The 13,947-nt window shown below is 36.5% G+C and overlaps 1 protein-coding gene across 1 annotated transcript; it reads right to left on the bottom strand.

Moving 5' to 3' along the window:
- Positions 1–6,923: 6,923 nt before the first annotated feature.
- Positions 6,924–13,431, bottom strand: LOC141602925 (glutathione S-transferase F13). The gene is made up of 3 exons (XM_074422865.1): positions 13,176–13,431; positions 12,889–12,937; positions 6,924–7,535 (listed from the first exon to the last, which is right to left on the bottom strand). The coding sequence occupies exons 1-3, from the start codon at positions 13,320–13,322 to the stop codon at positions 7,075–7,077; spliced, it is 657 nt and encodes a 218-aa protein (XP_074278966.1). The 5' UTR covers positions 13,323–13,431; the 3' UTR covers positions 6,924–7,074.
- Positions 13,432–13,947: the final 516 nt, after the last annotated feature.

The following is a 13,947-nucleotide window of genomic DNA, read 5'->3' as shown; positions in this document are numbered from 1 at the left end:
GTGTACGCCACCTCGTGCATGTTCCGGAGTGTCAAGGTAGATGACACTCTCTCCGCCAGGTAACTGGATCGCGTCTCCGGGGTGTCGAGGTAAGGGTAGCATGGAAAAAGGCTGCTGCTTTCTTTGCGGTGCTCGGGCCGTGGCCTAGACTCCGAGGCCCTCTCTCTCACTCGAAGGGGTCCCCTCACCACTCTAGGCCTCTCTGCCGCCTGAACTCCCGCATTCTCGCCCTTCGTCGGCTCCGGCATCTCCTCCAGGATGGTGCCGTCAATGAGATAGGTCTGTAGCTGGCGAGGTCCGTCATCATCCTCCTCCTCCTCGTCATCAGAGTCCACCGTCACTACCGTCGGCTCCAAGGGCTCCGTGGGTGGGAGGTGCTCAAGAGCTGGAACCTTCATCCAACTCATGCCATACACCCTCCATGCTAGGCTACCGTCAGCCAAGGTCCTCAACCATTTCAGGTCGAGATAGTATTCACGATCCATGGTAGGCACTGGGGTAGCTAGAGGCACGTACGCCGAAGAAGCCTCAAAGGAGGTTAGCTTTTCAGCTAACCGAGTGGCAATGGCACCACAACTCAGTGCGGGAAGAGGAAGAAGCCATCAAGGCAAGGGCAAAGACAAACTATCGAAGGAGCATTAAAGACAACCTTTTTGGCCCGCTCCGGGTTGAGGTAAGACATCAAAAGCAAGACCTCATGGTTATTCAACTTACTAATATCCTTTCGGTCATAGAGGAGGTTCGAAAGAGAGCGGAGAAAGACCCTCAAGGTGATATGCTGAACATCATTAATCAGCATGTTGCTCGAGGTGGGAGCTTGCTTCCCAGTCAAGCAAGGCATTAGGCGGCAGACGCCGCACTCAGCTGGAATGTCAGTGATGGAGTCCTTGGGAGGCTTGGCCAACCCAAGGTGAGAGGCAAACAGGTCCATAGTCAACAGAAAACTGGTATTCATCAATCTAAACTCAACGGTCTGACCCGCTGGGTCATAGATAAAAGAGCTCAGGAACTCCAAGGTAAGAAAAGGGTAAGTATGCTTCCTCAGCCTATACAAACCCGTAAAACCCAAGGTCTCGAATATGTGACGGACATCCGTCTCTATTTCCAACTCCTCCAACACACTGGTGTCTATACACTTGGTGGGTCTCATCTTGCGTTTTTGTAAGGCTACAAAACGCTCCCTTTGTTTAAAGTCAACAAAAAAAACTGTGGGGTACTCGGGGACTGCCGGTACCACAGGTCCACTCCCCTCTCCCAACTCAGGTGGGTTACCCCTCCCCCTCTTACTTTGGCGGAGTCCAAGGTTCAGTCTCGGCATCTGTTTAAGGCATATGTTCAAACAATTTGTATAAACATGCAAGCATATACTTCATGTAATTTGAATTCAACATATTCAGCTAAGTATTCAATTTCACCAACAATTTGACATGTGAGGCACATACTTCATGCTATCAACCTTAAATATCACATTATGTACACACATTTCATTAATGGTTTCCTCAATTTTAACATATAGTCTCAGTTTGTAGCCACTTATAAACCGCAATTATGAAAATTTGGCATGTGAACACATATTTTCAGCAATTCCAATATTCTAGCATGTTTCTAAAGGTCGTCCATTTACATTGCTAATTACATGTTACTAATTCAAGAGAAGGACAATTTATGGCATATCAACATCACTTTCATATTATGTTCAACAACTCAACTAAAATTTTCAGACGGTCTTTACAGCTGTGAAAATTTCGGCATATATTCATTACTCATCGACTCTATTAGCATAATTAAGTTCAACTCATGCTCATACTGTCAATTTCAACATCAATTTTTCATTTATAAATCCCGAATTTCCATTTAAGGCACTTTTAAGACGGAGTTTTAAGGCAACTTTCTAAGGTAAAATCATCAAAATTTTAGCCCCCAACATGATATAAACAATACTTAAGGCTCAATTCTACCATCTAACCACTGTAAAACAACCAAAAATCGATTTCAATTTTGGGAAACCCTAGAAATTTCGAGTTCACCTTTGCAATTTCTAATCTAATTTACAGCAATTAACCACCAACAATCATGGAAAGTAGGCATGTGAATCATGTTTCAACAATTAAAAGCACGAAATTGGTCATTATGATTGAAAATTTCAGATTGTTTTACCTCCCTAGCACATTCAAAGCAATAAACCATGTACATTAGGAATAGTAGCATACCTTGATTGATGAACAAAGTAGAGAAACGGAATTAAGCTAAGAAATCAACCCCAAGATTTACTACTAACCCAAAAGATAGAGAGGATTTGAGAAGAATTGAGAGTGATTTAGGAGATGTGTCGAAATATAGAGAAATAAGAGGAAGAAATAGAAAGATGAAGGGTTTTAAGAAAACCCGTAGGAATTAATGCACAGTAACCTACTCGATCGAGTGCCTGGGGTACTCGATCGAGTACCACCCTACTCGATCGAGTAGGAGCTAAATCATCGAGTGCCTGCGGAAATCTTTCCCACATCCCGATATCATGGCTTCCTAATGGATCGAGTGAGGTCTACTCGGTCAAGTATAGTTAAGTACCCGATCATAAGTACGAAGTAACTTGAAGATTCCTGCAAAAACAACACCGCGTGTCGATTCCAACTAAGTTCGGAATTCGGCACTCATTATCAAGTTCATTCATGCATCACTATTGTTAACAAAGCCTACCATATCGTCAATCAAACGGAGTTTATTCCACTTACACTACACCCATTACTCTACTCGGTTTACCTGCTACCGAATCTTCCATAGACATAACCACGTCATCGTATTACATTTAAGCTTACTTTATATATATATTACTACCAAATTGAGACATTTAAATTAATATTAGTTCATTCTTTCACGTATTACATAAAGGCATACTTTTCAAAACAAATTAATCTACCATGTTTCACATTCTATCATAAGCAATTTATCTTACTTAAATCAAATATTACGCAGCGGAAAAATTTCAACTAAATAGCAAAGCATGTACACATTACCATACACCATGGTTCGGATTATTACTCGTCTATACTATAATTATCATTATAGTCATCGCGGTAGGATCTATAATCTCACTTACAACTTCCGTCATCATAAATTTTATAGCAAACACCTACGTGTTCACTATTCGTATTACACATTCGACTTCACACTTCCCCGCATCCCCATGACGTATAATTTCGTCACATACTCATAGCTATCATATAAGCTCACTAATCATTCAAAACCTCACTAGTCTCATCGACAATTACCATACACAGCCTGATATATCGCTAGCACACCCCTATTAATTCTAACAGAGACTGAACTGGAGGTAACTCCGGCACAATTAACATACATAGCACACATAGACACACGGACTCCACATTCCCATCCCATGTGACTGGCTTAAGTGTCATGGGGCCAAGATTTTGAAATGAGGGCGCCTACTCACCCAAAATCTAGCATCAGCCGGGGCTCCCATTACACATACACCAGGTTCATTTTATTCGACTCCCTACGTTCATTATGTTCATTTGTTACAGGTTCCAAAATCGTCGCTCTAATACCACTTTGTAACACCCCCATATCCAGAGGAGCCTTAACTAGGCCTTCCTTAGCATATAAGGGCATTACCATCTCGGTTGCCCGAGGAAAGCAGTTATCAAACGTCAATAAATGAACTATTAAGTTATATTACAAGTGATTCAAACCAAAATACAATACAAGGTACAACTCAAAGACTACTCGCTATGACCATCATATTTCGTGAAGACTCATCCCGCCTGGGACTCCGGCCTATCCACAACATCAACACTGCTAAGACCGATTGCTCACCATAAGGGATCACGGCGGACACATAACAAACAAACAACCAAACAAGGTCAGTACTGAGATAAGACAAGACAATGGCAACTACAATCAACAACACAAACAATGACACCAATTCCAACCGCAATCACAACAATCCAACCAAACCTGTCACTGACTGTCCACTGGACCAGCCCTCCCAGTGGGGGACCGCAGCCGTTCCCACCTAAGCCCCGCTCAACACACGAGCGATAACCCTGTCCCATTAATGTGCACATCCCCTCCCGTGGTGGGTTCCACGAAGGGCAAAACTAGGGCGTGAAGTCACTCCCGCAAGTGACCCCACTCAGCCGAGAACGCATCTCGAGAGCCATAGACAACCAATCACAATCACAATCACAATCACAATCACAATCATCATATCAAACAACTAACTACAGCACTACCACAACGACCGACACACTAGACCATCTACAGAAACTGAGTAGGCGAACCTACCTTTAAGCAACCGCAACCAATCCATGCCGACAGATAACACGTCCAGCGATCAAGCAACGCCTATAGCTACCATACAAACATCTATTACTAACAAACAAACCCTAGCTATAGAGACAAGGACACGGATGATGATTGTGACATACCTATAGGGAGAGACAAGGCAAAAGACCGCTACCCGACTCAAGAGAGCTCTCCTAAGGCACAAGGATCTTCACAAAGGCTTCCATGGAGGTTTTGAGGTGAAGGGAAGGAAAGAGGCGGCGAAGGGTAGGAGGAAAGTGGCGGAAGTGATTTGCGGATTTAACAAAACGCGATATAAAACCCTCGCTGAAAACCAGGTACTCGATCGAGTACCCAACCTACTCGATCGAGTGGCCCCCTACTCGATCGAGTACCCTAGCTACTCGATCGAGTAGCCTCTACTCTATCGAGTACCACTCTTAATACGCACCCCAAGATGGTTTTGGCATACTTCCCTAAGGTTACTCCCGCTCCCAAGGACAGTCAACGTTGGTCAAAGGATCCCTAAAAGGACGGGTATTACAATTTGATAGTTAATTTTAGTATTAACGACAACCGTTATTTCTCTATCAACAGTCCTCCCGATGGACACAAGAATTTTTCTTACCGGGAATAGAAGGGAGTACATATGATGTGTTCATTTTATATATACTTTTACCCTCATTTTAGCTCGGTTTTGATTGCATATCATACTTTAATTAGAAATATTTCTGAGCTAATCTTGTGTTCTAGATGTATTGCTTGTATTTGTTACATTTTGTAGGAACCTAAGCATTTAGAGGCTTTTTCCTATCATATTAGCAAGAACCAAGTCCACTAAGCTAAGTGGAAGCAAGCATGATGACAATTGGATGGAGCCTAAAACAAAGTAATGAAAGCCAAGCCCAAACAAGAAATATGAAGCATGGATTGATGAAAGCAAAATGATCATACAAAGAGCCCAAAAGAAAAGTCCAAATTCATGTGGAAAATATCAAACTTAGGATGCTCTTTGGATGCTCTTAAATTGTGTTATTAAGCAATTAATCGGAGGCTTAAAGATGAGATTAATGGCTCACATTGGATCCCCTTGGCAATTAATCAAGAATTGGAGGAAAATTTAGAGTATGCTTAGGATGTCATTTTGGATTCCATAAGAGCATTCAACCGGAGGAATTAAGGAGCATTAAGACATAGCATTGGATTCCTCTACAAATTTTACTCCCTTATTTCCTATGGGGTGCTAACTTCTTACACACCTTTACACACCATTTTTTTTAGTATTTTCTACATTACTTTCATGTTCTTAGTTTAGTTCTTAGTTTAGTTTAGATTAGATTTACTATAAACAATTTCCTTTAGGCATTTCAATTTATATTACAATTTCCATTTCAAGTTATATTCAAGTTATTTATATTTGTATTGTTCTTCAATTCCATTTCCATTTCCATTTCAAGGTAATTCTATTCCTATTTTAATTATGTTTATCATTTCAATTGTCATTAGTTTAGTTTACATTTACGTAATGCGAGAGTAATATATCTTGTCTAGGGGATAAAGGAAGTCATGCTAAATAACTAATCACATGTGTTAAAATGAGATGTCACGATATTAAAATATATAGTTTCTATAACATGTTTGCATTATATTGTTTAATCTTTGGTTATTGGCCGTAATCGTAGATTAAGTTTGTTAATTCATTCTATAAGACGAGAGGCACGGAATTGAATTAGACTAAGCATGTGTAGTAGGACGACCTAGTCATAAACGAGAGTTTCTCTAGGACACGGTCTATGGTTGACACTAATATCGATAGGTGGGTGTCTCTAAGCCTAAACAATTTATCATTATCAATGTATTTCTAAATTAACATGACTAATTAGTAATTTGCATGTGTGACCCGATTTCCCTAGACGCTTTTTTTATTATTGTTTTCATTTTATTTGCATAACCAACCAACAACCGATAAACCGACCTCTATAGAATTCAATCCATAGCAACTTGTTTAGCAAACTCCCGTCTCCTTGTGTTTAGGGAATTTATCTTTGCATAGATTTGCGATAGCCTATCAACATATTTTAACGTTCAACTACATTAATAAAAGAAAAACAAAAAATGAATGAAAAACAAAATAAAAAGAAAAGATGAAAATTAAATGGAAAATATAAGCTCTTGTTACAATACTACAGTACTACCTCATAATCTAATAGGGGTGGTCAAACATTCGATCGAGTCAAGCCGGGTTGAACCAGGGCCGAGTCGGGTAGGGATAGGTGGACCCGAAACCATCCCATGGGGGACGGGTTAACACGGGCCGGGTAGGGCTCAATGGAGATGGACCCGTAACCAGCCCAGGGCAGGGTGGGGTCAAGGGGTCGGTCGAGGGCGGGTCCGAGTTGGGTAAGATGTGCTTGACCCAAGCCCGATCCTTGTTTTGGGTGGTCAATCTGGGCTGGTCACGGGTCAAATGAAATTGGACATAGGGCGGGTCGGGTTCGGGTGAGCTCCATTCAGGAAGTCTTTTTCGCTGGACAACTCGTTGAAGATGTAAATGACTAAATCTTATATCCCCTACTACCTCCTAACTAATTCGGAGTTCACCACTTCACCCCTTAACGTTCAACAACCATTACTGTATTATTATGACGAAGAACAAAATCCATTATATAGTTTCTCATAATGTAAACTTCAATTATAAAGCCACACAGTTTCATAAAAAATGAGACAACGTCATGAGGTGAGTGACTCCGATCCATGGAAAGCGGGCCTTCAATTTTCTCCGAACTTCATATTTTGAGACACTTCCTTAAAAGCGGGCCTGGAAGAAATATCCTCCCACCAAGCCTTAACACGAGGACGACTGTCAATCAAAGAAGCGTAAGGAGTCTTCATAAAATAGTGAGTACAAGGAAGGTGATGAAGATCGGCTAAGGAGTAGAAGTCCCCTGCTAAGTACTTGGTACAACCAAGTTTCTCCTCATAGACATCAAGAACTTTGCCAAGTTTCTCCACATTCGTATCAATTATGCTTTGGTCCGGAGTCTTGCCTTGTATCGGAGCTACAAATAGCTCATAAATGATTTGTTGGATTACGGTGTCGTATTGATGGGATTCAACTTCACACCATACTTTGACCAATGTTGCTTCTTTTATGTCTTCATGTCGTAAGAGGTCAATGGTGTTGTTGTCCTTGTATTTTGAGGCTATGTAGCTTGTTATTGCTCTTGACTCTGCTCAAAGGTTAAAAAGACTTAAGTTATTATTCTCGAGGTTTCATTCATTTGTTTACCGTTAATGTGATATCTCATAAAAAAAAAATAGAAAAGGTAAATGTGGTAAACTTATTGCCCTGAAGTGAGATACCGCGGGGTCTTGTATAAGACGGCTAAATGGTAATTTATGATGTTAAATTTTAAAATGTTTAATTGGGTTAGTGTTTCTATTTCAACTAACACAGATTCATAATTTGACTTTCTCTTTTCTATCTTCTTTTCTCTCATTGTAACAATATGTATAAGTATAACTTCGTCCACTTGCATATCAATAGCTGATTGCAAAATACAATATACGGAGTATTATATTTAATCGTTTTATTAGAGGAGACAATTGGTCTCCCTTGTGACGGGTTACCATTTGTGGCGGATATTTTGTGAGTTAAAATGGTAACAAAATTGGTTAGTGGAGAAAGGGGACCACGTGAATAGTGTTGTAGAGAGAGAAAAAGTGGGTACTTTGTGAGGTAAAATAGTATCCGTCACTCAAGAGTGACGGATATGTGCCGTCACAAACAAGAATTTGTGTAGAGGAGAAGGTTGCAGAGAAGACACAAAACAGAAGGTCATTATCAAAACTCTTAAAAATTATGTTGGAATGAAGTAAAGAACTCTCTAAATTATTTCTCCCTTCAATTCGCTCCGGTCATTTATTTACCTATTCATTTTCAGATGTCTCATTCATTTATTTAGCTTATTCTTCTAATCATTAATTGATTTTTTCACATCTATTATTGTCTAATCATCTAATAACAACACACATATGTTGTCCTCTCTTCATGATTTTGTGCCAAAGGAAAGATTAACAATTGAACGAGACAAAAGGAGTAGAAACACAATTAAGGTTGTGATTTGTGGGTATTCATTCAACCACTTACTCCTACTATGGGCATGGCTCACCCGACTGGACATATTGTATCGATCCAAACCCGAACAGTATAATTTGAACACAAATTCTCATTGAAGACAGACATTATTCATCACAAGCTGAAGACGGATAGTATCTCTCTCACAATATGCAAAGTGGCAAATCAAGTGGGAATTAAATGGAGCACCCCACTTGCCCTCCCACTTGTAATGAATAATGTTCGTTTTCAATGAGACAAGCTATAATTTGAAAGTGACTCAATTCAAAGTAACACGACCGTAAGTAATCCAATACACCCAAAAAAACAAAAACTCAGATAAAATTCTTTAAAATTAGACTCAAAATTGACCCAAAAACAACTCCTCTTACATGGCAAAGACTTGAAAATGTCTTTATTCGAATTGACCAAGTCGAGACCGATCCAAATGACCCATTTGCCCGAACTTCAAGGTTTATAAGCCTTTAAGGCATCTTCCTTATACTAAAAGAATAAGAGATCTCCCAATTTCCCGCCTAAATGAATTTGGCTAAAATTGGCTTTCATTATATCATATCTGTAATTGAGCTTTTATTAAATCATATCTGTAATTGGATTTTCATTATATTATATTTACAACTGAATTATAATGAACTTTCCCTTTTCCACCGATTAATGCAAAACATTAATAATAATAATAATAAAATTTACAATTAAATTTCAAATTAAGTTAAATATCAGTTGTATTATAATTGTATTTTCTGTAATATTCCTATCTAAATAACCGCGCATTTGCGCGGGATCTATACTAGTTGAAGTATTAGTATAATTATTGTTGTGGTGGTTATTGTTGGGGCTTGGGGACAGGTAAGATGATAAATTCACGTAACACAAAATTTATGCTAAAAGTATTTTATTTTTATTTTTGGTATGCATGCTAAAAGTATGTAATGGTTGTTCTTTTATTTAACACAAAAGGTTGGCTCAAACACGTACAACCTATTCCCATTTTGCGTTGAAATTAATATGAATCAGTACATGTGGACCTAAACTTGCATTATTAATGTTACAATTGTATTCATGTAAAACAAAATTGTTGGATCGAGTATTGGTTTGATGTTTTGATACTTCGTTTTCACAATTATTTTGGGTTTGAATTTTCACAATCAATTTACATAATATGACAACTTATCGGCAATAATGCGGAAATGTGAATCTCTTATTCTCTTATTCTGTAAAAACTAGGGTAAATTGTTTCGATGTCTTGTTGTTTTTGATACGGAGTACTTCATTATTATTCTTTACAATAATCGCTATTTTATGCAAAATTAATAATCGCTACTTTAAGTAACAACTTTACTATGTACATTAAAAAAAAAAAATCAAGTTGGAGTTGTGATCGATCATGCATGGTAGGCTGGTAGCCAGCATGTGAAAATGTTGACTTGTGAAAGACATAAGTTTATGTTGGGGTATGAAAAAGTAACTATTTTCTATTTCTAACAAAACTTTAATTCTCAAGTTTGAATGTTTTACTTTTGAATATTGAATAAATTACTTTATAATTTCACACTACGAAACATGGTACTAAAATCCCAACACTATCATTGTATGAACACTGGTGGAGCTTGGAGGGAGAATGGGGAGCCCTCCTACTAGTTTTGATTTTCGAAAGTTTTAGTTAAATTTTTCGAATTTTTTTGAGTGTATACTAGCCCCCTCTCCTAAAATTTTTCGCCCCCAAACTCAAATCATGGCTCTGGCCCTAAGAAAATATTGACCACATTTTATAACTTTATCAGTTAAGTTAAGCGCACCTACATTTAAGTTTAAGATATTAAAATGTACTATAGTAGTATAGTACTCTGTGATATTGTTTACTGAACTGACTTTTGGTCTCATACAATAGAGTAATAACACACTGGAGTAATAAATACCTTTGGAAGGAATTCTTTTTCTTTTCTTTTTATTGGTTGAAATTTTGTGCAACCTAAAATTAGTAAAACTTAAAAAAGTATTTTTCGGATGTTCGATTCTGGCAAAATTATACCATGCACCCAGGAGTATGGTGCATGGTACTCCCTTTTTTTAATTTTTTTTCTTATAATAAATAAATCATAAATTTAATAAATTAGAAAATAATAAAAAATATATTATTATTCATAATTTTTATTCCTCTACAAATAGAGATCATATTTGATATGTTTTGTTATTTATTTTATTTTTTCTCACATATTCACATAACGTAATTGACATATTCATATTATATCACATAATTTTTTTCCTTTAATTATTTTGTATTATGCGGTTTTGTTATGAAATTAAACGTTCATGATTATTGTTCAACATATTTGAACCAATAAAGTCATATTCACTAAACTATAAATGTCATATTCACTCAAGTGTAAGTGAATATAATAGAACTATGGGATGAATATCACACCACATAATACATATTCATCAAACTATACCGTCATATTCACAAAACTGAAAGTGAATATGATAGTGTCCTATTGTGAATATCGCACTTTAACGCACATATTCATTAAACAATATTGTCATATTCACTAAACTTAAAATGAATATAATAGTGTCATATCGTGAATGTAACGCTACATAACATTTAAATTGAATATGACCGTGGTAGCTTTTTCTTAAAAGTGGAAGTTAATTTTTTGTTTTAAAATTTTATGAGGAAAAAAAAGCAAAAAAAGAAAATAAGAAAAAAAGGGGGAAGTTGAGGATGAGTGGGAGTGGGGGGTTGGAGGGAGTATGTAGTATCCTACACATGGGTGTAGGATATAAGAATTGATTAGTTGGGTGTTTTCTTCGCTTTTGTTAAGACAATGACCTTAAAATAAATACAATTATTAAATTTATCTTCTTAAAGGTAAAGCAACGTTTTTTGAGTTTCTTTGATAGTATTTATTAATTTATATGTTCATGCACCATATTGAGTATTGACCATCATTTTCTCCATGCATACATGATTTTATTAAAAAATAATAATAAATTTGTAAAATTTTCTTTCATAACAAATCTAAAAATATTTATTTTATTTTTCATCTTCTTTCTTTCATAATTACGGCAAAAAAAATTAACCTCCAAAAGTTAATGAGGCAAACTAGACGATCTTATACCGTGAAATGATCCAATTTTATAAGTATAAAATGATATCGATTCTGGTTGAAAATTGGGACTTAGTTTTCAGAGAACAATAATCAAATTCATTGTTGTCAGCGCTAATCTAGCTTGACAATGTCCGACAATGTCGAAATGCGCCAAATGCAACCGAATAAGCAATGACGCTAAATTAACACATAAAAATAATAGGGTTAATATAGTGTCACATGGCCCATGGGTATCTTTTATTTTGATTTTCATGGCGCATCATCTACCAAAACGGTAAAAATTTCAAAACTTTGGTCGTTAAATGTTTGATAGTAATGTAATATGAACCAAAACACACATTATTATTTAAGATGGACTGACGAAGGCATCCGTTTTATAGTTAAAATGGATTAAGTAATATCCAATTATACTGAAGAGACCAAAGAATAAATAGCTACGAATGATAAAAGTTTTGTTCCATCTAACTAAATAGTGACACCTGTCTTCACTATATAACGGGTATTTTTATCTTTAAGAATTAAAGTCATGTTCTTTTAAATTGAAACTGTCTGAATTTAACTGAATTTAACTTAATGAAACTAAAATGAACTAAAAAAAATAAGAGTTAATTTGTGAAGAGAAGAGTTGAATTAAATTGAACTGAATTAATAGAACTGAATTGAACTTAATAGAGCTAAACTGAACTAAAATGGACTAAAATTAAGTCTAAAAGAACAAGGCCTAACCGAAAAAAAAAAAAAAAAAAAAAAAAAAAATCAAGTTCCTTATTTGTACATTGTGAAATAATTCTATTGTGCGATGATAAATGAGGGAAAGATATGTACCAAAAAAAAATGAGGGAAGGATTGTTGGGAGTTTGTACATTGTGGTCACAATATGACGAGTTTCCTTTAATTTGTTCATTCATTCATCATTTATTTAATTGAGTTTTAAAATTATTTAAATTATAACATGTTCTAAAAATTTATTTAAAATAAACATAACCATCGTAATTATTAAGGGTATACTTTAAAAACATTAATTCTAATAAGGGTCAACATAAATCCAAAACTAAATCTTAATTTGCATAATTGGTTCAAGCAATCTTATTATTCAAATCATGATGCAAATTAAAAAGTTTTTTACTTAATTCTTTAGAACCAAATATCTCGATTTGAGCTCTCATGGACTGAACACATATTATGACATAATATACAATGGAACAAGAAAAACACAACGGAGTATTTCCTTATTCTTAATCATTTACTCCATGTACGTCTAATTAAAATACCAATTAAAGAAAATAACAAAGATAAATAAATAATTAAAACTGAGGGAAAAGTTAGGATACGAACCAAAAACAGTGAGATCATCATCTTCAAGTGCTGGTATTTGACCGAATGGCTACGAAAATCAAATGATGCAATATAAACAAGGAAGTCAGATTGCGGCCCTAAATAATAGGAAAACTATGGTAGCAAACAAATGAATTTGAGAGGCCCTGCGATTTGGAAAACCTTTTGAACATACTTTTAGACGGCTTTGGGGAATACCGTATCAAGGGAGCGCAAATGTAGTGTAACTTAATATGTAAACAACAACAATAAAATGGAAGAGAAATAAGAAAAGAGAGCATACATACATTTTTTTGAAGAAAGGAAGGAAGTTTGTGTTCAGCAGCAAAGAGATTAACGGGAAGAAACTCAAAATCAACTTGTTTTTCATGCAAACAAATCATGGCTCTTGTGGTGCATATTGACATTGGCAACCCGTACAACTTCACCCCCATTTTTCACCTCTTTTACTTTTAACTACCTCAATAATAGAGAGAGGGAGGTTTATTAGACAATGAATGATACATGAATATTGTGGTATATGTGTCGAGTTTTATAGTTTCATTCGGAGGTGCTACTCTGCTAGGTAGAGGTGATCAAATGCGGGATTAGGTCGAATAACGGTCAGGCTAACATGATTTTTTGGCCCATGGACATGCGGGTTAGCGCGTTTTGGAAGGGTTCGTGGCCCATGAGCTTCCGATTCGAGCTCTACTAAGCTCTAAATCGACTCGAAATCAATTTTGACCGATTTTAAGCCGATTGGCTGATTCCAAGGGCTCTACAAACGGGCTAAAATCATTTATAGCCCTGCCCTACTGGTGGGTTTTATACATATTAAGAAAGATTATCAAGTAGTGGCTGATAAGATTCTAGAAATTAAGGATCGGATGTTATGGTGTTAAACAATTATCTTATGCTGGCAGCCTTCTCTAATCAATTCAATTTTGACCTCTGTTTATAGTTATTGGTCGAATATTTTCCTCATTCCAAAAGGACTCCTTAAGTAAATTGATGCTTACTGCAGAAATTACTTGTGGGATGGGACTAGTGAGTTTACTAGAGTGCCTTCTGTGAAAT

This window comes from Silene latifolia, chromosome 1 (assembly GCF_048544455.1).
Source record: "Silene latifolia isolate original U9 population chromosome 1, ASM4854445v1, whole genome shotgun sequence".
Taxonomy (NCBI): domain Eukaryota; kingdom Viridiplantae; phylum Streptophyta; class Magnoliopsida; order Caryophyllales; family Caryophyllaceae; genus Silene; species Silene latifolia.
This window is presented reverse-complemented; position numbering and strand designations above follow the sequence as displayed.

Bases quoted from the DNA above. Each gene is read 5' to 3' on its own strand.
- LOC141602925 (XM_074422865.1), bottom strand. From the start codon at position 13,322: ATGGGGGTGAAGTTGTACGGGTTGCCAATGTCAATATGCACCACAAGA. The intron at 12,938-13,175 runs GTATGTATGCTC...TGATTTTCGTAG, and splicing joins CTTCCTTTCTTCAAAAAAAT to CCATTCGGTCAAATACCAGC. The intron at 7,536-12,888 runs GTTCGTATCCTA...ACCTTTGAGCAG, and splicing joins TGATGATCTCACTGTTTTTG to AGTCAAGAGCAATAACAAGC.